The following is a 23,528-nucleotide window of genomic DNA, read 5'->3' as shown; positions in this document are numbered from 1 at the left end:
AAAGTTTTGTCTGCATAATTAAATCACATATAGTTAGCAACATCTGAATAAATCATTACCAAACACTAACACATCATCATGTAAACAGAGGCAAATTACTTTAGAAGACAGCTGTTCTACTTGATGACATTTGGGGTGGGGATGGGGGACTTGCAGAACAATTTTATGTAGAAAAAAAAAGACTCAAATAAAACAATTTTAAGCTGAAAAGACTCAAACAATATCATAACCGATAAGGAGATTACTCAGCAGCAGTGGGAAAATGAAGCAAATGGAAAGAGAATTATGTATATACCAAGATTTAAATGACATTTTTGAATGATTTTGCAATGTGTATGACAACAATACATGCTGGCATATTGTGCTTATGTCAAGAATAAGAATTATTAATGTATATTCAGTTAAAATAAGCCTGTTCTTAAGACAAGAAGAATGTTTTAATAATTAATATTACTTTTAAATGAAGATATTAAATGAAGATATTAAATGTTCTGAAGTATGGAGCTTTCTTAGGGCTATTCCATTTAAACATACCCCTGGGGGGGGGAGGCACATTCAAAAATGGGTGACCACCCATAGAAGTGATTTTTTTCTACCACCACCAGTCATAGCAGTGAATTTTGGACACCCATGCCCATGCATCTTTTGATATGACATGGCACAGAAGTGATTACTGTTTATTGATGACCATGCATGGAAGTTGTTTTATTTTGCCGTCCATGGGGTAGTGGTATGTTTAATGGAATAGCCCTTACTATGTACATTACATATACTTCTCACAAAAAATTTAGTCCCCCTCTGGAAAGTCCACTTTCCTGGTGCAGAAGGGGTAGCTGAATAAGAGGGGGACCACAGTACTGTTATTCCTGTCTGTTCAGAAGAAGCAGTCATAAGAGTTTTAAGCTGGCCATCATTGTGGCTACCATTTTCATTTAGGGCCAACTATATATCAGAAGTCTTTAAGTGAAAACTCCATTTCCAATGTTATATACATTCAGGAGAGTAGGGATAACAAGATTTTAATGACAGTCACATTGGTGGTAATACTGGATGTCTGAGGGGCATCATTTTTATTTTGGACAAACTAGACCTTGGGACAAATATGTGTCTTAAGCTTCATGGCAGTCCTTTATTAACAGTGGTAAGAAACTTGTGCTAATTAACGGACAACAGATGATGAATCATCATCTAAGGTCTCCTAATCTATGACCAGTAGTGTAAAATATGATAGTAATGTGATTTGTGACTAAAAACTGTAAAAACTATCTGCATTCATAAGACTGTGTGATGGACAGATGGATGAAATGAACAAAAAAAGATTCCTTTCGGGAAATAGGTGTGCTTGAGAACATGACTGTGAGTATTTTGCCAATGGATAAACAAAAGGAACTGCGAGTAAATCATTAATCCTGCCATTATTAACAATTACTAATTATTCCAGAATTACAAGGGCACAATAAAAACAAAGATCTTCCATTTTTGCTTGGATTTTCATAAGAATAAAAAATTAAAAACAACACAATTATTTAGAAAGGCCACTGTCCTAAAACTCGAACAATTAAAAGCCAATTATTTGTAAAGCTTAAATTTTTCATACCGTTTACCACATTATTACCTGTGACTGATCAATGTGGAACAACTTGATGTAGCCATCACTGGAAGCTGTGGTCAGTGTGTGAATAGACTCTTTGTCCTCTGAACTTGATTTTGTGACACAAAGACCTCGTATTCTGTAAACATACGTACATTACATGAGTCTTCATATAAATATACAACATACTGGATCTAAAAAAAACAAACAAATACTTAAAGTTAACAAGAATCTGGACCTCCATGTGTTTGTCAATTCATTCTTCCCAGTCTCTTTACCTAAGAGCCCTAAATCTACCCAATCAAAGTACATAAAAACAAACCTGGTACCAATTAATAGACCATGCCCAATTATATCCCCAAGTTTTAAGTGTCTATCTTAAATTATGTAGGATACACACATGCATGCACAAGTTGTAACAGACAGTCCTAACCCCCCCCCCACCAAGAGTTATGCTAATTGTGATAGTTAATGTCCTGCATCTTGAAGAGATGTGTCTCAAGAAGCACAAACTGGGCCAGGATTTAAGTATTAGTCTATTGTTGCAAATGAAACTTAACATGCATTTATTTATTACATGTAATTACTGGAAAAAGTAGAAACTGAAACTTACCTACATTTATTACATGTAATTACTGGAAAAAGTAGAAATTGAAACTTAACCTACATTTATTACATGTAATTACTGGAAAAAGTAGAAACTGAAACTTAACCTACATTTATTACATGTAATTACTAGAAAAAGCAGAAATTAAAACTTAACCTACATTTATTACATGTAATTACTGGAAAATGTAGAAAATGGAACTAAATGTACATAAATTACATGTGATAACTGGAAAATGCAAAAAATGGAACTAATGTACATATATTACATTTAATTACTGGAAAATGTAGAAAAATTTAACCTATGTATATTACATGTAATTACTAGAAAATGTAGAAAAATTTAAGTGATTCTACTTATTATGGATACAAGTTTTGTACTAAATCAAGTTTTAACCCATCAAGTCTTGACTGAATAAAAAGATAACACATTTGGATAAAAAGATAACACATTTGGATATACAAACAGAGGTATGGATAAATGCAACATAAATGTACTGGTGGCATGAAAATAAAACATCCATAAATTTATTGTTTCATCTGAGACTATCCTGTTGCAGTCCAAGTAACAAATTAGTAAACAAAACACAATCATGATTCCCAAGGATGCACAATGCATACTGGAAAACATAGTTCAAAGTCTAATGTCTATCCATATACACAATGGTATTTTTTCCTAAAAATGACTGATGTGACCTTGACCTTTTGATTTCCACATCAGCAGCATTGTATCTCATGGTAAATATCTTTATTTTGTATGATGTAAATTCATTCATGGTAATAACAGAGAATGCCATAGATGCAAAAATTTAAAATACAGACCAACTACCTCAACTGTAATTAATTACTTTATGACCTTGACCTATGAGTTCCTGGAACATCAATTTCTAAGGATATTCTCCCCCCCCCAATGCATTTATGGGCAAAGTACAACAATGATCCCTGATAAAAATAGGAGATATTGCCCTTTAAAACAAGGACTGACACTCTACTGCTGACAACAAAATTCCCCTAGTAATTCAAGAAAAGAACATTTATTTGTTTTAACTGCTGAGTGCTATGATATTCCCGAGTGGTAAGATTTTCAAATTAGCCACTGTAGCAGCCATCCTGGATGCAAGATCTGCACCATTTTCATTTAGGACAAACTAGACACCATTAGAAGACTTTTGGTGAAAACCTCATGTTGATATAACCAGCCATTCAGGAGAATTAGAGACAAGATTTTCAGTATCTTCATTGTAACAGTTATATTTGAGATGAGATAGACACTATTTTCATAAAGAACCAACTTGATATTGTAATTAGTCTTCAGGTGGAAAAGCCATGTCAACATGACTTGACATTTAGGAGGAGCGGCAATTAAAATTCTTTCAAGATAATTACCATAGTGGCCACACTAGGGTTCATATCGGCACCATTTTCATTTAGTACCAACTAGACATCATAAGAATTCAAAAAAGACAACATAATTGTTCTGTTGAAAAGTGGCAATAACAAGTTTTACATGATGGCGGCTGTGGTGGTCATACTGAATGTTCTGGGAGAACCATTTTTATTTAGGACCAGCCAGACATCATAAGACATCTTCTGATGAAAACCAAATATCGGTATGATTTTCCAATCAGGAGTAGCAACAACAAGATTGTCAACATGGGTGCCATAATGGCTTTACTGGACATTAGATTTACACCATTTTCATTTAGAACCATTTAGACACCATACAAAGCGAAAACCCCATTTTTTTATATGTCCATCCTTTCAGGAGAAGTAGTGACAAGATTTTCATAATGGCCTCTGTGATGGCTAATCTTGTTGTCCGAACAAAACCGTTTTCATTTTAGGACAAAATATACATCATAAGATGTCTTCTGTTGAAAACCCCATACTGATACAAGTTTTTGTTCGGGTGAGGAAGAGGTAAGATTTTCAAGCTGGTGGTCAGACTGGCACATTTTCATTTAGGACTAACTAGACCTTGGGATTAATGCGTGTGCAAAGCTATATGGCAATCCTCCAAGTAGTTTTAGGTGCAATAATAATCTAGTGCTAATGGACATTCATCTGTGATGAATGACAGATGGCAAACAGACAACAGGCTCCTCTGGTCTATGTCAAGCAGAGCTAAAAATGTCAACCAAAAGTTGATATTGTGCAGACAGATGGATGGGTAGGTGGAAACTGAAATCACTATGTCTTGACCTTGTGACATTCATCTGTGATGAATGACAGATGGCAAACAGACAACAGGCTCCTCTGGTCTATGTCAAGCAGAGCTAAAAACGTCAACCAAAAGTTGATATTGTGCAGACAGATGGATGGGTAGGTGGAAACTGAAATCACTATGTCTTGACCTTGTGACATTCATCTGTGATGAATGACAGATGGCAAACAGACAACAGGCTCCTCTGGTCTATGTCAAGCAGTGCTAAAAACATCAACCAAAAGTTGATATTGTGCAGACAGATGGATGGGTAGGTGGAAACTGAAATCACTATGTCTTGACCTTGTGACATTCATCTGTGATGAATGACAGATGGAAAACAGACAACAGGCTCCTCTGGTCTATGTCATGCAGAGCTAAAAACGTCAACCAAAAGTTGATATTGTGCAGACAGATGGATGGGTATGTGGAAACTGAAATCACTATGTCTTGACCTTGTGACATTCATCTGTGATGAATGACAGATGGCATACAGACAACAGGCTCCTCTGGCCTATGTCAGGAAGTGATAAAAACATCAACCAAAAGTTGATATTGTGCAGACAGTTGGATGGGTAGGTGGAAAATGAAATCACTATGTCTTGGCCTTGTGACATTCATCAGATGAAACAAGACAGATGGGATATAACTTACCTGCTACATTTTGCATCTAAAGTATGAACAATTTTGTTGTTCTTGATATCAAAGAATTCTACCTGGCCTCCTTCACCACCACAAACCAGATGATCATTCTGAAACAAAACAACATTCTTGTAAACTCTCACGTCAGTTTCCATGAAATCAAAATAAAGATGTCAATCAAAAGAATTCAGTTTCTCAAACATCACTTAGATACTTGCTATCACTCAAACGACATTTGCAGTCTTCATGTAACATGTTCTATTGTCTGTGATGTAGAAGAACTCAAAACTATTAAACCCTCAAATCACAATTTATGGCCCACAGCATTTTAAACTTATTAAAATAACAAATTTGGTATGAAATTTAACAAAAAAAAACTTTTATGATTTTTGCTTGAAATTATTTAAATAAAGTTGAAAACTTTAAATAGTTTCAACATCTCATTTGTCTGATTCACCTCTGTAGGTTTCTCTGTGACCCTCTTTAGCTTTTATCTTCATCTAGAGCAAATGAGTAGTCAAAAGACGATTTTAGGTGCCCCCCCCCCCCAGCTAGTACCTTCAAATTTGTGCAATGTTTCATTTAGATACTGTTCTATCATGGTTCTGGAACATGATGTTCTATACTTAAAATTGGCCAATAATTACAAATTATGATGATAAATGCCTTGACCAGTAGAGCTAAAAATCAAACAACATGAATATTTTCCAATAACAGACATATAAACTGAAACTGTAAGTGATGAAAATTGTCAATTCGTCTTGGTAACTCGCTCACACAACCCTCAAAAATGTGTTTAAAATAAAAACTTACTCCCCAAAAGTCAACCGAGTTGATTTTTCCAGTGATATTTGTTTCATGCAAAGGAGTCATTGACTGAAAGCAAACAAAAGAAAGAGTTATACATACAAAAGATTCAGAACAATAAACACAAATAATATCTTAGCCATGCAGAAATGATACAAAACTAATCAGTGCAAGTTAATACTTTTCCTCCACTATTACATTCTTGCTGCATTTTGCTTTCAAGACTTTGCATGTCATTTAATGCAGACTGAATTACTTACTCTGTTCATGGACAGAATGTTGATTTTCAAGGGAATGGATAGTAAAAGCTAACATGAACAGAAAACCGGAGATGATGTTCCTGTCAAACTGTGAAAATTTATATTTTGCCAAGGCAATTTAAATAATGAGTCTTACCCACGAGTCACACCATGGTGGCCAGTGTTGTCTTGGCAGGATTCAAACTCACGCCATTCTCTTGCAAGACCAGCACACAAACCACTGAGTAGCCACTGACCCTTCAACCTGTATTTCTGACACTAAAGATCATGGTTATACTTTTATTTTCACCTCGTTGTTGTTGCGGGGTTTAATGCCATTTTTCAGCCCACGATAGGCTATACATGGTGGCCAGTATTAATGGTGGAGGAAGAACTTGGGAAAACCCCAGGAAGAACCACAGTATTTTCATCTCATCTGTGCAAGCAATATCATGGGAATTTTCCACGCGTGTCGTTGATTTTTACACAATGGTGTTATCACATCAGGTTTCTACGAGTCAGTGCATTATAAGGAACTCTTATTGAATAAGCAATTGTTCAATTGTTAGTTCATTCAAATAGCTCTTGAAGGCATGCCATGAGATACTTTAATTTTGTAGTACTGTTGAACAAGGCATGCCTTGAGATCATACTTTAATTTTGTAGTACTGTTGAACAAGGCATGCCTTGAGATCATACTTTAATTTTGTAGTACTGTTGAACAAGGCATGCCTTGAGATCATACTTTAATTTTGTAGTACTGTTGAACAAGGCATACCATGAGATCATACTTTAATTTTGTAGTACTGTTGAAGGCATGCCATGAGATCATACTTTAATTTTGTAGTACTGCTGAAGGCATGCCTTGAGATCATACTTTAATTTTGTAGTACTGTCGAAGGCATGCCATGAGGTCATACTTTAATTCTGTAGTACTGTTGAACAAGGCATGCCATGAGATCATACTTTAATTCTGTCGTACTGCTGAAGGCATGCCATGAGATCATACTTTAATTTTGTAGTACTGTTGAACAAGGCATGCCTTGAGATCATACTTTAATTTTGTAGTACTGTTGAACAAGGCATGCCTTGAGATCATACTTTAATTTTGAAGTACTGTTGAATAAGGCATGCCTTGAGATCGTACTTTAATTCTATAGTACTGTTGAAGGCATGCCATGAGATCATACTTTAATTTTGTCGTACTGCTGAAGGCATGCCATGAGATCATACTTTAATTTTGTAGTACTGTTGAACAAGGCATGCCTTGAGATCATACTTTAATTTTGTAGTACTGCTGAACAAGGCATGCCATGAGTTCATACTTTAATTCTGTAGTATTGTTGAAGGCATGCCATGAGATCGTACTTTAATTTTGTAGTACTGCTGAAGGCATGCCATGAGATCATACTTTAATTCTGTAGTACTGTTGACCAAGGCATGCCTTGAGATCATACTTTAATTCTGTAGTACTGTTGAACAATGCATGCCATGAGATTGTACTTTAACTCTGTAGTACTGTTGAAGGCATGCCTTGAGATCATACTTTAATTTTGTAGTACTGCTGAAGGCATGCCATGAGATCATACTTTAATTTTGTAGTACAGTTGAAGGAATGCCTTGAGATCATACTTTAATTTTGTGGTACTGTTGAACAAGGCATGCCTTGAGATCATACTTTAATTCTGTAGTACTGTTGAACAAGGCATGCCTTGAGATCGTACTTTAATTCTGTAGTACTGCTGAAGGCATGCCTTGAGATCATACGTTAATTCTGTAGTACTGTTGAAGGCATGCCATGAGATCATACTTTAATTTTGTAGTACTGCTCAAGGCATGCCATGAGATCATACTTTAATTCTGTAGTACTGTTGAACAAGGCATGCCATGACATCATACTTTAATTCTGTCGTACTGCTGAAGGCATGCCATGAGATCATACTTTAATTTTGTAGTATTGTTGAAGGCATGCCATGAGATCATACTTTAATTTTGTAGTACTGTTGAAGGCATGCCTTGAGATCATACTTTAATTTTGTAGTACTGCTGAAGGCATGCCTTGAGATCATACTTTAATTTTGTAGTACTGTTGAAGGCATGCCATGAGATCATACTTTAATTTTGTAGTACTGCTGAAGGCATGCCATGAGATCATAATTTAATTTTGTAGTACTGTTGAACAAGGCATGCCATGAGATCATACTTTAATTTTGTAGTACTGTTCAACAAGGCATACTATGAGATCATACTTAATTTTGTAGTACTGTTAAAGGCATGCCATGAGATCATACTTTAATTTTGTAGTACTGCTGAAGGCATGCCTTGAGATCATACTTTAATTTTGTAGTACTGTTGAAGGCATGCCATAAGGTCATACTTTAATTCTGTAGTACTGTTAAACAAGGCATGCCATGAGATCATACTTTAATTCTGTAGTACTGTTGAACAAGGCATGCCTTGAGATCATACTTTAATTTTGAAGTACTGTTGAATAAGGCATGCCTTGAGATCGTACTTTAATTCTGTAGTACTGTTGAAGGCATGCCATGAGATCATACTTTAATTTTGTCATACTGTTGAAGGCATGCCATGAGATCATACTTTAATTTTGTAGTACTGTTGAACAAGGCATGCCTTGAGATCATACTTTAATTCTGTAGTACTGCTGAACAAGGCATGCCATGAGTTCATACTTTAATTCTGTAGTATTGTTGAAGGCATGCCATGAGATCATACTTTAATTTTGTAGTACTGCTGAAGGCATGCCATGAGATCATACTTTAATTCTGTAGTACTGTTGAACAAGGCATGCCTTGAGATCATACTTTAATTTTGTAGTACTGTTGAACAATGCATGCCATGAGATTGTACTTTAACTCTGTAGTACTGCTGAAGGCATGCCTTGAGATCATACTTTAATTTTGTAGTACTGCTGAAGGCATGCCATGAGATCATACTTTAATTTTGTAGTACAGTTGAAGGAATGCCTTGAGATCATACTTTAATTTTGTGGTACTGTTGAACAAGGCATGCCTTGAGATCATACTTTAATTCTGTAGTACTGTTGAAGGCATGCCATGAGATCATACTTTAATTTTGTAGTACTGCTCAAGGCATGCCATGAGATCATACTTTAATTCTGTAGTACTGTTGAACAAGGCATGCCATGAGATCATACTTTAATTCTGTTGTACTGCTGAAGGCATGCCATGAGATCATACTTTAATTTTGTAGTACTGTTGAACAAGGCATGCCTTGAGATCATACTTTAATTTTGTAGTACTGTTGAACAAGGCATGCCTTGAGATCATACTTTAATTTTGAAGTACTGTTGAATAAGGCATGCCTTGAGATCGTACTATAATTCTATAGTACTGCTGAAGGCATGCCATGAGATCATACTTTAATTTTGTAGTACTGCTCAAGGCATGCCATGAGATCATACTTTAATTTTGTAGTACAGTTGAAGGAATGCCTTGAGATCATACTTTAATTTTGTGGTACTGTTGAACAAGGCATGCCTTGAGATCATACTTTAATTTTGTAGTACTGTTGAACAAGGCATGCCTTGAGATCGTACTTTAATTCTGTAGTACTGTTGAAGGCATGCCTTGAGATCATACGTTAATTCTGTAGTACTGTTGAAGGCATGCCATGAGATCATACTTTAATTTTGTAGTACTGCTCAAGGCATGCCATGAGATCATACTTTAATTCTGTAGTACTGTTGAACAAGGCATGCCATGACATCATACTTTAATTCTGTCGTACTGCTGAAGGCATGCCATGAGATCATACTTTAATTTTGTAGTACTGTTGAACAAGGCATGCCTTGAGATCATACTTTAATTTTGTAGTACAGTTGAAGGAATGCCTTGAGATCATACTTTAACTTTGTGGTACTGTTGAACAAGGCATGCCTTGAGATCATACTTTAATTCTGTAGTACTGTTGAACAAGGCATGCCTTGAGATCGTACTTTAATTCTGTAGTACTGTTGAAGGCATGCCTTGAGATCATACGTTAATTCTGTAGTACTGTTGAAGGCATGCCATGAGATCATACTTTAATTTTGTAGTACTGCTCAAGGCATTCCATGAGATCATACTTTAATTCTGTAGTACTGTTGAACAAGGCATGCCATGAGATCATACTTTAATTCTGTCGTACTGCTGAAGGCATGCCATGAGATCATACTTTAATTTTGTAGTACTGTTGAACAAGGCATGCCTTGAGATCATACTTTAATTTTGAAGTACTGTTGAATAAGGCATGCCTTGAGATCGTACTTTAATTCTGTAGTACTGATGAAGGCATGCCATGAGGTCATACTTTAATTTTGTAGTACTGTTGAAGAAGGCATGCCTTGAGATCATACTTTAATTTTGTAGTACTGTTGAACAGGGCATGCCTTGAGATCATACTTTAATTTTGAAGTACTGTTGAATAAGGCATGTCTTGTGATCGTACTTTAATTCTGTAGTACTGTTGAAGGCATGCCATGAGATCATACTTTAATTTTGTAGTACTGCTCAAGGCATGCCATGAGATCATACTTTAATTTTGTCGTACAGTTGAAGGAATGCCTTGAGATCATACTTTAATTTTGTGGTACTGTTGAACAAGGCATGCCTTGAGATCATACTTTAATTCTGTAGTACTGTTGAACAAGGCATGCCTTGAGATCGTACTTTAATTCTGTAGTACTGTTGAAGGCATGCCATGAGATCATACGTTAATTCTGTAGTATTGTTGAAGGCATGCCATGAGATCATACTTTAATTTTGTAGTACTGCTCAAGGCATGCCATGAGATCATACTTTAATTCTGTAGTACTGTTGAACAAGGCATGCCTTGAGATCATACTTTAATTTTGTAGTACTGTTGAACAATGCATGCCATGAGATTGTACTTTAACTCTGTAGTACTGCTGAAGGTATGCCTTGAGATCATACTTTAATTCTGTAGTACTGTTGAAGGCATGCCATGAGATCATACTTTAATTTTGTAGTACTGCTGAAGGCATGCCATGAGATCATACTTTAATTTTGTAGTACTGTTGAACAAGGCATGCCTTGAGATCATACTTTAATTTTGTAGTACTGTTGAACAATGCATGCCATGAGATCATACTTTAACTTTGTAGTACTCTTAAAGGCATGCCTTGAGATCATACTTTAATTTTGTAGTATTGTTGAAGGCATGCCATGAGATCATACTTTAATTTTGTAGTACTGTTGAAGGCATGCCTTGAGATCATACTTTAATTTTATAGTACTGTTGAACAAGGCATGCCTTGAGATCATACTTTAATTCTGTAGTACTGTTGAAGGCATGCCATGAGATCATACTTTAATTCTGTAGTACTGCTGAAGGCATGCCATGAGATCATACTTTAATTTTGTCGTACTGCTGAAGGCATGCCATGAGATCATACTTTAATTTTGTATTACTGTTGAACAAGGCGTGCCTTGATATCATACTTTAACTTTGTAGTACTGTTGAAGGCATGCCTTGAGATCATACTTTAATTTTGTAGTACTGTTGAAGGCATGCCATGAGATCATACTTTAACTTTGTAGTACTGTTGAAGGCATGCCTTGAGATCATACTTTAACTTTGTAGTACTGTTGAACAAGGCATGCCATGAGATACTTTAATTTTGTAGTACTGTTGAACAAGGCATGCCTTGAGATCATACTTTAATTTTGTAGTACTGTTGAACAAGGCATGCCTTGAGATCGTACTTTAATTCTGTAGTACTGCTGAAGGCATGCCTTGAGATCATACTTTAATTCTGTCATACTGCTGAAGGCATGCCATGAGATCATACTTTAATTTTGTAGTACTGTTGAACAAGGCATGCCCTGAGATCATACTTTAATTCTGTAGTACTGTTGAAGGCATGCCATGAGATCATAATTTAATTTTGTAGTACTGTTGAACAAGGCATGCCTTGAGATCATACTTTAATTTTGTAGTACTGTTGAACAATGCATGCCATGAGATCATACTTTAACTTGGTAGTACTGTTGAAGGCAAGCCTTGAGATCATACTTTAATTTTGTAGTACTGTTGAAGGCATGCCTTGAGATCATACTTTATTTTTGTAGAACTATTGAACAAGGCATGCCACGAGATCATACTTTAATTTTGTGGTATTGCTGAAAGTATGCATGAGATCATACTTTAATTTTGAAGTATTGTTGAAGGCATGCCATGAGATCATACTTCAATTTTTAGTACTGTTGAAGGCATGCCATGAGATCATACTTTAATTTTGTTGTACTGTTGAACAAGGCATGCCTTGAGATCATACTTTAATTTTGTATTACTGTTGAACAAGGCATGCCTTGATATCATACTTTAACTTTGAAGTACTGTTGAAGGCATGCTTTGAGATTATACTTTAATTTTGTAGTACTGTTGAAGGCATGCCATGAGATCATACTTTAATTTTGTAGTGCTGTTGAACATGGCATGCCTTGATATCATACTTTAACTTTGTAGTACTGCTGAAGGCATGCCTTGAGATCATACTTTAATTCCGTAGTACTGTTGAACAAGGCATGCCATGAGATCATACTTTAATTTTGTAGTATTGTTGAAGGCATGCCTTGAGATCATACTTTAATTTTGTAGTACTGTTGAACAAGGCATGCCTTGAGATCATACTTTAATTTTGTAGTACTGTTGAACAATGCATGCCATGAGATCATACTTTAACTTTGCAGTACTCTTAAAGGCATGCCTTGAGATCATACTTTAATTTTGTAGTATTGTTGAAGGCATGCCATGAGATCATACTTTAATTTTGTAGTACTGTTGAAGGCATGCCTTGAGATCATACTTTAATTTTATAGTACTGTTGAACAAGGCATGCCTTGAGATCATACTTTAATTCTGTAGTACTGTTGAAGGCATGCCATGAGATCATACTTTAATTCTGTAGTACTGCTGAAGGCATGCCATGAGATCATACTTTAATTTTGTCGTACTGCTGAAGGCATGCCATGAGATCATACTTTAATTTTGTATTACTGTTGAACAAGGCGTGCCTTGATATCATACTTTAACTTTGTAGTACTGTTGAAGGCATGCCTTGAGATCATACTTTAATTTTGTAGTACTGTTGAAGGCATGCCATGAGATCATACTTTAACTTTGTAGTACTGTTGAAGGCATGCCTTGAGATCATACTTTAACTTTGTAGTACTGTTGAACAAGGCATGCCATGAGATACTTTAATTTTGTAGTACTGTTGAACAAGGCATGCCTTGAGATCATACTTTAATTCTGTCATACTGCTGAAGGCATGCCATGAGATCATACTTTAATTTTGTAGTACTGTTGAACAAGGCATGCCCTGAGATCATACTTTAATTCTGTAGTACTGTTGAAGGCATGCCATGAGATCATAATTTAATTTTGTAGTACTGTTGAACAAGGCATGCCTTGAGATCATACTTTAATTTTGTAGTACTGTTGAACAATGCATGCCATGAGATCATACTTTAACTTTGTAGTACTGTTGAAGGCAAGCCTTGAGATCATACTTTAATTTTGTAGTACTGTTGAAGGCATGCCTTGAGATCATACTTTATTTTTGTAGAACTATTGAACAAGGCATGCCACGAGATCATACTTTAATTTTGTGGTATTGCTGAAAGTATGCATGAGATCATACTTTAATTTTGACGTATTGTTGAAGGCATGCCATGAGATCATACTTCAATTTTTAGTACTGTTGAAGGCATGCCATGAGATCATACTTTAATTTTGTTGTACTGTTGAACAAGGCATGCCTTGAGATCATACTTTAATTTTGTATTACTGTTGAACAAGGCATGCCTTGATATCATACTTTAACTTTGAAGTACTGTTGAAGGCATGCCTTGAGATCATACTTTAATTTTGTAGTACTGTTGAAGGCATGCCATGAGATCATACTTTAATTTTGTAGTGCTGTTGAACATGGCATGCCTTGATATCATACTTTAACTTTGTAGTACTGCTGAAGGCATGCCTTGAGATCATACTTTAATTCCGTAGTACTGTTGAACAAGGCATGCCATGAGATCATACTTTAATTTTGTAGTATTGTTGAAGGCATGCCTTGAGATCATACTTTAATTTTGTAGTACTGTTGAACAAGGCATGCCTTGAGATCATACTTTAATTTTGTATACTGTTGAAGGCATGCCTTGAGATCATACTTTAATTTTGTAGTACTGTTGAAGGCATGCCATGAGATCATACTTTAATTTTGTAGTACTGTTGAACAAGGCATGCCATGAGATCATACTTTAATTTTGTAGTACTGTTGAACAAGGCATGCCATAAGATCATACTTTAATTTTGTAATACTGTTGAACAAGGCATGCCATGAGATCACACTTTAATTCTGTAGTACTGTTGAAGGCATACTTTGAGATAATACTTTAACTTTGTAGTACTGTTGAAGGCATGCCAGGAGATCATACTTCAATTTTGTAGTACTGTTGAACAAGGTATGCCTTGAGATCATACTTTACTTTTGTAGTACTGTTGAAGGCATGCCTTGATATCATACTTTAATTTTGTATTACTGTTGAACAAGGCATGCCTTGATATCATACTTTAACTTTGTAGTACTGTTGAAGGCATGCCTCGAGATCATACTTTAATTTTGTAGTACTGTTGAAGGCATGCCATGAGATCATACTTTAATTTTGTAGTGCTGTTGAACATGGCATGCCTTGATATCATACTTTAACTTTGTAGTACTGCTGAAGGCATGCCCTGAGATCATACTTTATTTTTGTAGTACTGTTGAACAAGGCATGCCATGAGATCATACTTTAATTTTGTATACTGTTGAAGGCATGCCTTGTGATCATACTTTAATTTTGTAGTACTGTTGAAGGTATGCCATGAGATCATACTTTAATTTTGTAGTACTGTTGAACAAGGCATGCCTTGAGATCATACTTTAATTTAGTAGTACTGTTGAACAAGGCTTGCCTTGAGATCATACTTTAATTGTGTAGTATTGTTGAAGGCATGCCATGAGATCATACTTTAATTTTGTAATACTGTTGAACAAGGCATGCCATGACATGATACTTTAATTTTGTAGTACTGTTGAACAAGGCATGCCATGAGATCATACTTTAATTTTGTAATACTGTAATTTTGTAGTACTGTTGAAGGCATGCCTTGAGATCATACTTTAATTTTGTAATACTGTTGAACAAGGCATGCCATGACATGATACTTTAATTATGTAGTACTGTTGAACAAGGCATGCCATGAGATCATACTTTAATTTTGTAATACTGTTGAACAATGCATGCCATGAGATCATACTTTAATTATGTAGTACTGTTGAACAAGGCATGCCTTGAGATCATACTTTAATTTTGTAGTATTGTTGAACAAGGCATGCCATGAGATCATACTTTAATTTTGTAGTACTGTTGAAGGCATGCCTTGAAATCATACTTTAAGTTCAATTTTGTATTACTGTTGAACGCAATAATCTTGGATTTTAATAGATGAAAATTATGGATGTCATTACAGCAATACCAAACATACAATACTGCCACCAACATATCGTCATATTATGGATGTCATTACATCAATACCAACCATGCAATACTGCCACAGACATATCATCATATTCATGATACGACCCCAAAACATTATGTAATTTTATAGATTTATTTATGCCTCAAATCATATGAACTTGAAAGACTGATTGACTATTCCATCTCTCCTTTACACTGCATCAATTTTACTTTAAAATTTAAATTCTGTCACCACGTGAACACTTGGGTATGCAGAAAGGCCTGATGCACTCAACGGCATGTCAAAAGAGGTGACTCATGGAGACAGAAGCCACAGTGGCTCAGTTGATAGTACATGTGTTTGTATCTTACCACTGGATCAACCCAGGTGGGAGCAATGGTGTATCTGTGGGTAAAGCACTTTACTCTAATTGTCTTGGTGGTCAATAACAATAATGTACTTGTATTACTGTGCAGTCAAATACCAAACCATTAAATTCTGTCGTATTATGGGTAGGTATGATAATAAAATACAACCTGCATTTACTGAAATGCTTAGAAAGCAAATGACACTAGCAACGACAAAGTGAATTAAAAAATAAATGTATGGTACATACTGCAATGTACGCACCTACCTATGCTATATGTTTAATGAAAATGAACACATTCTTCATTTGGTCTAAACAAGCTTCGATTAAATCAAACACATTAAGTTTTTTCCTAGTAAAGTGATTGACACAACTGAAGCTTAAACTTAAAAAGAAAGGAAATACTGTTACACAATGTTTTGGTCATATTTGAAAGGGCTAATCCAGAATTAACATTGGGAAGGGGGAAAAGAACATTATTTCGATTTGTGTGGATGTTGACAGTTTAATTATAAGCATGTGGTATTTTCATTTAATTGTAGTTAGCGAATGGATTAAAAAAGGTGATCTACCTGTTCCCCTTTATTTCTGGAAGAAGTGACTTTTGTTCTAATGAACACTGAACACCAAACATTGCAAAATAAATGTTTTATACTAACAAAACTTTAACCTGTAAGGAAACAATATATTTAATATTTAACTTTTCTTTGAACTGTAGAAATAGAAACAGAAAATTGTTATTAGTTTTTAATCTTGTACCTTGATGCTGTATAGTGTTATCTGGTTGCTGCAGATTATGAGGTACATTTCGCCATCTGGTGTCCACTTCACTATGTCGGCATCTGCATGAAGAAAACAAAAGTGAGGCAGCAGATATTTTGACTTCTAAATTTTAATGCTTAAAGTTCAGACCAACTGAAAACAACACACATCTTATCTGCCACTGCATAGTGCACTAGCAGATCAGGATCTCTCTTCTTTGTTTAAAAACTGTGCATCAAAATGAGAAAAAAATTTCTTTACCCCAAGTGCAAGACACCCGCAAAGTTTAGCCAAGGTTAATGTTATTGTATGGAAACTATTATCAATGACCATGTCCCTGGAATTACCCCACCCCCTAAGAAAAAAACAACAACTGGCTTCTTCCTTATCCAAAGTGCAAGCCGTCTATAAAAGTTTGTCCAGATCTGTGATGCAGAACTAGTGTTATTATTAGTTATCATTTCAAACTAGGTCACTTTTTGGTAAGTATGGTAAATTTCTGTTAAGTGTCTTTTTGTAGAAATTTTGAAATGTTTTCTCTATTTAGTACCAGCAGCCATATTTGCTTACAAACTAGAATCTTTTTAACAAACTTAAATGCCCTCCATGCCAAGATGCTTTTTGTCAATTTGTTTCAATTCTTTTAAGTAGTTTTGAGAAGCCATTAAAAGAATTTTCTATTTTAAGTAATGGTAGCCACATTTAATAATAATAATAATAATAATAATATGGACATAGTACAGTGCCTAATGTTTGGAAGCACTAAGCTCTTTACAATATTAGATGAAATATATAAAGATATACAACGACTATCTTACAAAAACAAACACCATGAAATTACAAAACAAAAACATGCCGACAATAAGTAAGGAACTAAACAATTAATAAGTCTTTAAGTCTGTCTTGGTCCAGTCCAACATACCTATCCGACCTCACCCATGCGTACACACCAGAAAGATACATACGCTCCTCTTCTGACAATCGTATTCTCATTATTCCCAATATGAAAATGAAGTCATATGGACAATATTCTTTTGCATACCAGGGCCCAGCAATGTGGAACGAATTGCCCACTGAACTTAGACACAAAGACACAGTGATCTCATTCAAGAGCACTTTGAAAACTCACCTATTTCAACTGCAAGAACAGGCTTCAAGACCTAATAATGTTTCCTTACCTTAAATATTTTCAGCATGTTTTCTGTTTTCTAATTTCATGGTATTTGTTTTTTGCAATCATATCATTATATATATCTTTTCAGGTGTTGTCTAATGTTGCAAATCACGTAAGAGCTTCTATACAAAGTCCTCATCATTATTATTATTATTATTATTACTATAGTCAAAATGGTGAGTTTTAAGTGCAATCTTGAATGTGAATACAGTGTCCTTATATCCAAGATCAATGGGCCATTTGATCCACATAGCTGGGCCCTGGTACACAAAAGAACACTGTCCATGAGCCTCTGTTTTAGCAGTGGGGTCAATGAGAATACAAGAGTGTGAAAGAGAAGTGTAAGTTTCATGATGGGGTGTACACATAGGTGAGGACAGATAAGTATACTGGAATGGATCCAGTCAGTGAAATGTAGCATCGTGTGCAGTCTTATTTGATTCTGGATCGAACAGGTACGGTAGCCAGTGAAGGTTACAAAACAGGGGAGGTGTTCCAGTTCTTCATACTCTAAGAATAATCAGAGCAGCTGTGTTTTGAACTGTTTCAAAGTTCTGCAGTAGAGACTAAGACAAACCAGACAATATTCTAGTCTTGAAAGTACTCAGGAACACACAGGTGTTTTAATGGCACCAACCTAAAGAAAACTGCAATGAAGCTGATGTATCTCACCTTCAGATATGCACCCTTGCATATGGTCCTGACATTTTGGTGTTTTGAGAGAGTACAGTCGAGTGCTGATGTCTATGGCATATAAACTGTGTGAATTTAATGTTGGTATTGATGATACTTATTGTTTGAGGTATTAGATGTGAATAAGAAAGTCTTTGCATGGTGATCAGGATGGCTGCAGTTTTATCTTCATTCATCTGCATCCTGTTAAATGTCATCCATTATTTCATGTCGGAAATGCAGTTCTCCACACCTTGAATGGTAGCCTCAGCTTCAGTTGGATGTCGATATATGACAGCTGAAGAGCGGTTGAGTGTATAGGATGAAGAGAACTGGGCCAAGAAAAGAGCCTTGTGGAGCACCAAAACAGAAATCAACTGGACTGGAATGTTTTCCATTTATGAATACAATTTGTGTCCTGTTGACTAAGTAGGACTTGAACAGTAAGGCTGTCTCGTGAATACCAAACACATGCTGGAGATGATGAAGTAATATATCAGGCAAACAAAAAAAAAAAACGTGCTTTATGGTAGGTAGGTAGTTTTTTTTCACAATACACATATATATATATATTTTCAATGAATAGTATATATAATACTAAGTGCTTCAATTACTGGGCAAAACCAGCTCAATTAGATGTAGAAATTAATTTCAGGATTTACCATGGAAGAAAAAAAGTGCTAGGATTAACAACAAAAAACAGAGACAGTTGGCACATTACACTATATGACATAAAGACACCAGCTGCCAAACAAACAGTGCGAGCACAGCTATCTGTTGTTTTGGATCCAAGTGGATACTTCTGTTAGTGACTATAACATTGATACAAAATATATGCAGATGCCATTATTATTGCATGCAATGCATGTTCAGCTATTTAACGTCATCATCAGCAAGGTGCAGAGCCTGCAGTCCATTGGGGAACTTTGCCATTGGACAGTTATTCACAATGTGTGACATGGTCTGAAGAGCTCCACAGCAACAGAAGAGTTAGTGGCCTGGTCCCAACAGACAATGTTGACTGCACAACGACCCTATCCTTCCCAAAATGGTTCATTGCTGTCCACTGATAACGTGGAAGTTTGAAGCCAGAAGGGCAGACAGATGGCTCAGCTATGAGGGAGTGATTTACAACATCTTTTGAAGACCACTTAGCACTCCATGCTGAAATAGCTCTCATATCCTCCAGCAACGAACCTAACCAGAATGGGCATCTCAAAGTCAAGTGGACTGCTGGATGTGAGGTGATGTCATGTACACTGGAAATTTCTCACTGGCAAAGACTTTAGCCAACACTTTTGTGGTTGCTTCCTGGTGATGCAGATGTGGAGGAGGAATGTTGCTGAGTACCAGGAGCCATGGTAAAGGAGTAGGACGTAGTGTTCCGGAGATTATGCACATTGTTTTTGTTGAGCTGGACATCAATTAACTTAGTGTGGGATGATTGAGCTCAAACAGGAGCACAATACTCGGCTATCAAACAACAGAGGGCCAGTGCTGATGTCTTGAGTGTCTGAGCACTAGTGTCCCAAGTTGAACCAGCCAGTTTGAGGAGTAGGTCGTCTGGAGTGCTAAGTTTTGCTGCAGTTTTATTTAGGTGGTTGCAGAATGTCAGTGATCTGTCCAGAGACATACCAAGGTATGTTGGTCTCAGGTCATGTTTAATTTGCTGTGGAGGATGCAAAGCTCACGGTTCGCATTTGCATTCTTAAGCAGGAAGAAGCTGGAGACTGTCTTTGTTGCGCTTGGCTCTAGACTCCATTTCTTGAAGAAGTCCTTCATATCCTCCAGGTCCTTGTTCAGTACCCCCTCAAGCTCAGTAAATGAGCTACTTTGGGTCCTGAGAGCAATGTCGCCTGCATACATGAACTTACACAACTGTGTTACAGGTAAGTCATTGATACAGACATTTAACAAACTTGGCGAAGAACAGACCCATATCTACTTGCTTATAACTGCAAACTTCAAGACCCAATGGCAGATGCCATTGTACACTAGTAATAAAATCAAAAAGATCAAACACAAGTGGACAGATTTTCTCTTGCAATCTGACCCAACAAACACTAATCCTTGATGCATACATGCCAACCCCTGGCGAGGAAAAAGTGTAATCCAAGTGGACAAAAAGATTGATCTGATCAGAAAATGAGTAATCCACATATAACATGACAAAAATTCAATCAGCATATGTACAAAATGATTTATTTATCCCTCTGGACTTTTAACATCAATTACTGCTTCAAGTTTTCGTATATAACACTTTGAGCTTTAACAAGCAACAGACTATCATACTGCATTTCAAAACACTTCGTACCAGCTGACACTATGAATGTTTTGCACACCAGTAGAGAACCAAGTGCTGGGTTATTACAGAGCCTGGATCTAAATTCAGTTTTACTTTTGTTAACAATACTGAACAATCTCTCACAGAAAGCATTAGAATGGTAAAGAACCAATATTCCTTTCATAACCTGATAAATAAGTGGAAATTTATATCTTCCAGATGTTGTGTCTTTTAGCTGGCAAATAAGATGACATTTTTCAGAATATAGTATGCGACTCCTTTATGAATTCCAGTCATCACTGATGCAGCATCAGCTGAAAACCGCATACAGTTCTGCCAACATATATTTATTCAAAGCATTATCAAGCAAATAAAAATTGTTTTCTCCAGTGGAATCTACTGTTAATTCTGGTAATGAAAGAAGAGCTCTGTGACTTTGCCCTTTTTGTTGTCAAAGTCTCTTACACAGGCTGGGTACAACATTTTGTCATCATAATCATTACTCCTGTCTGTTGCAATACTAAACGGCCCAATTTTCATGGCTTCTACAATTTTAAGTGAAGTATCTTCTGCTAAACACCTAACAATATTAGATGATTTTGTTCTTGCACATGCATATTTTCTGCAACTTTGGAATCAGGAAACATCCGTTTGAACAAAGGACCAATGTAGTCTTCTACCACTAGGGGTAGTCAATGTTCTTTTAAGAACTAGGTACATAACGCCTCTGCGTTTATAAAATTTGTGTCCATAATTTAGTTCTGCTGTAAAAAAAACGAAGTTACCATAGTAATGGAGTTAGGAAAACAAGCAAATTCTAGGTTTCTTTCTTTTACAACCATGGCCAATATTAAAATCTGTTCCACACAGCCTGCATGGGGCATGAAGCTGCCCTAGAATAGAACGCTGTAATATGTAGTTCATGTATCCATCTCTGAATCATCTTTCTAATCCATCTGTGAAATTATTTTAAAAACATTTTTGCTCTAACACACGCATCAACTAGAATAAATCCAACTTGACTTTTAGCGCCAAATACCGACAGACTGGTTCTGTACCAGTTATCAATTTGAACAAAGAATCTGCGAGCAAAGATTACAAGTTAGAAAACCAGTCTGTTCTCTCCTAACTAAGCCATACAGCTGCAATAAATAGAAACTGAGGTCAAAAGTTTGAAAGTAGAACCAGCATATTTCTTGGAAATAGGGCAATGCTATAAATAGAACATAATACTGTTAGGAAAGTGCATGTAAGTCTACAGACGTTGTAGTTACATAGAAGCCATCTTTTCTAGATCGCGGTCTGTGGGAGTAATGGGATGTTAATAAAAATCAGAAAACAAATTATAATTTTTTTTGGAGGGGGATATATCGAAAACGCGTAATCCGAATACATTTACGGGTAAGGCGTAATTCAGTGGAAAAAAGCATATCGATTATGCCAAAAGCATGGTTGGCATGTATGTTGATGGGATTAACCTGATACAGGCTGCAAAGGTTAACATTACACTAAATAAATGAGGCTTCCCCCCCCCCATCTCAACAATAAGTAAAAAGTCTGAATAAAATAACAGCCTGTTGGCTGTAACAAAGGTTTTCTGTATATACCTTTCTTGATATTGGTGACATAGGCTGACCTGCCTGTGAGCAGATTCCAAGTGCGTAGTGTCTTGTCTTTTCCTACTGTCAAGGCCAGTTTCCCACTGGGATGGACTGATACACAATTCACAGCTGATCTAATTAAAGAGAAGTACAAAACATGAAACAGGTACTACCTGAAGTCTCAGACTTCAAAATGTGTGAATTCTACTAACTTCAGCCTGCACCAAACGTCTGGTCAAACAATGCATCTGCTCACTTACACTGTTTTAACCAAATGATAAGCTACACTTTGACACTTTATGTTTTTTTTGTTGAATAAATATATGAATTAACAATGACATTAACTTATTCAAGCAAAAGTTTTCAGTTTTAAAAAAAAATCATTTTGAAAACAAGAAGCAAAAACGTGCCTATTCTTCTAATATCCATCCAAAAGCAATAGAATATGACCCCAAAATCGGGGTTTAATACTTTCTATGAAGCCTCATCTAACTTTGATATATCAGCATTATTTGTTCAATACTGAAAAGCCATGATGCTTTCTGTCAGTTTTTTTTATATTGTTTAGTAATGATGATTGATCGCATATCTGATTGACACAAACTTCAAAGCTCTTCATACCAGAATGCTGTCAAATTTGGTGCAATTCTGCTCAGCAATTATTGTGAAGCCATCATTTAAAGTTTTTTCTTTCTATTTTTAGTGGCTGTTTTATGTCAGATCAGCTTCAATTGTACAAAAATGACATCCTGGCATGCCAGTGTGCTGTCAAAAGTGGTAGAATTGTTAATAGTGGTTTTTGAAAATAAGCTGTTTTAAAGTTCTTTTTAAAGTAATTTGTCAAATTCTGTTCTGTTTTTTTGTGAAGAAGTCAATTTAGAGTTTTTCTATTTTTAGGCAGATCAGCATCAGTTGTACAAATTTGAGGGCATCTTAATGTTGTCAAATTTGGTTAAATTCTTTTGAGCAGTTTTGACAAATCCTCTAAAAGTTCTTTAATTTCTTTTGTACTCTAAAAGTTCATCAATTGT

The 23,528-nt window shown here is 35.8% G+C and overlaps 1 protein-coding gene across 1 annotated transcript in view; it reads right to left on the bottom strand.

Annotated features, from left to right (window-relative positions):
* Window positions 1–23,528, bottom strand: part of LOC149807754 (p21-activated protein kinase-interacting protein 1-like) — a 68,760-nt gene that overhangs the window by 15,701 nt on the left and 29,531 nt on the right. The window contains exons 4-8 of the mRNA XM_089970117.1: window positions 22,504–22,631; window positions 16,764–16,846; window positions 5,856–5,918; window positions 5,055–5,152; window positions 1,616–1,730 (exon numbers count right to left, since the gene is read on the bottom strand). Of these exons, the coding sequence (XP_089826243.1) occupies window positions 1,616–1,730; window positions 5,055–5,152; window positions 5,856–5,918; window positions 16,764–16,846; window positions 22,504–22,631 (487 nt within the window). The remainder of the gene's footprint in view (window positions 1–1,615; window positions 1,731–5,054; window positions 5,153–5,855; window positions 5,919–16,763; window positions 16,847–22,503; window positions 22,632–23,528) is intronic.

Source organism: Sinohyriopsis cumingii, chromosome 1, assembly GCF_028554795.1.
Source record: "Sinohyriopsis cumingii isolate HCF-2022 chromosome 1, ASM2855479v2, whole genome shotgun sequence".
Taxonomy (NCBI): Eukaryota; Metazoa; Mollusca; class Bivalvia; order Unionida; family Unionidae; genus Sinohyriopsis; species Sinohyriopsis cumingii.
Note: the sequence above shows the minus strand (reverse complement) of the source record. Positions and strands in the feature narration are given on the sequence as shown.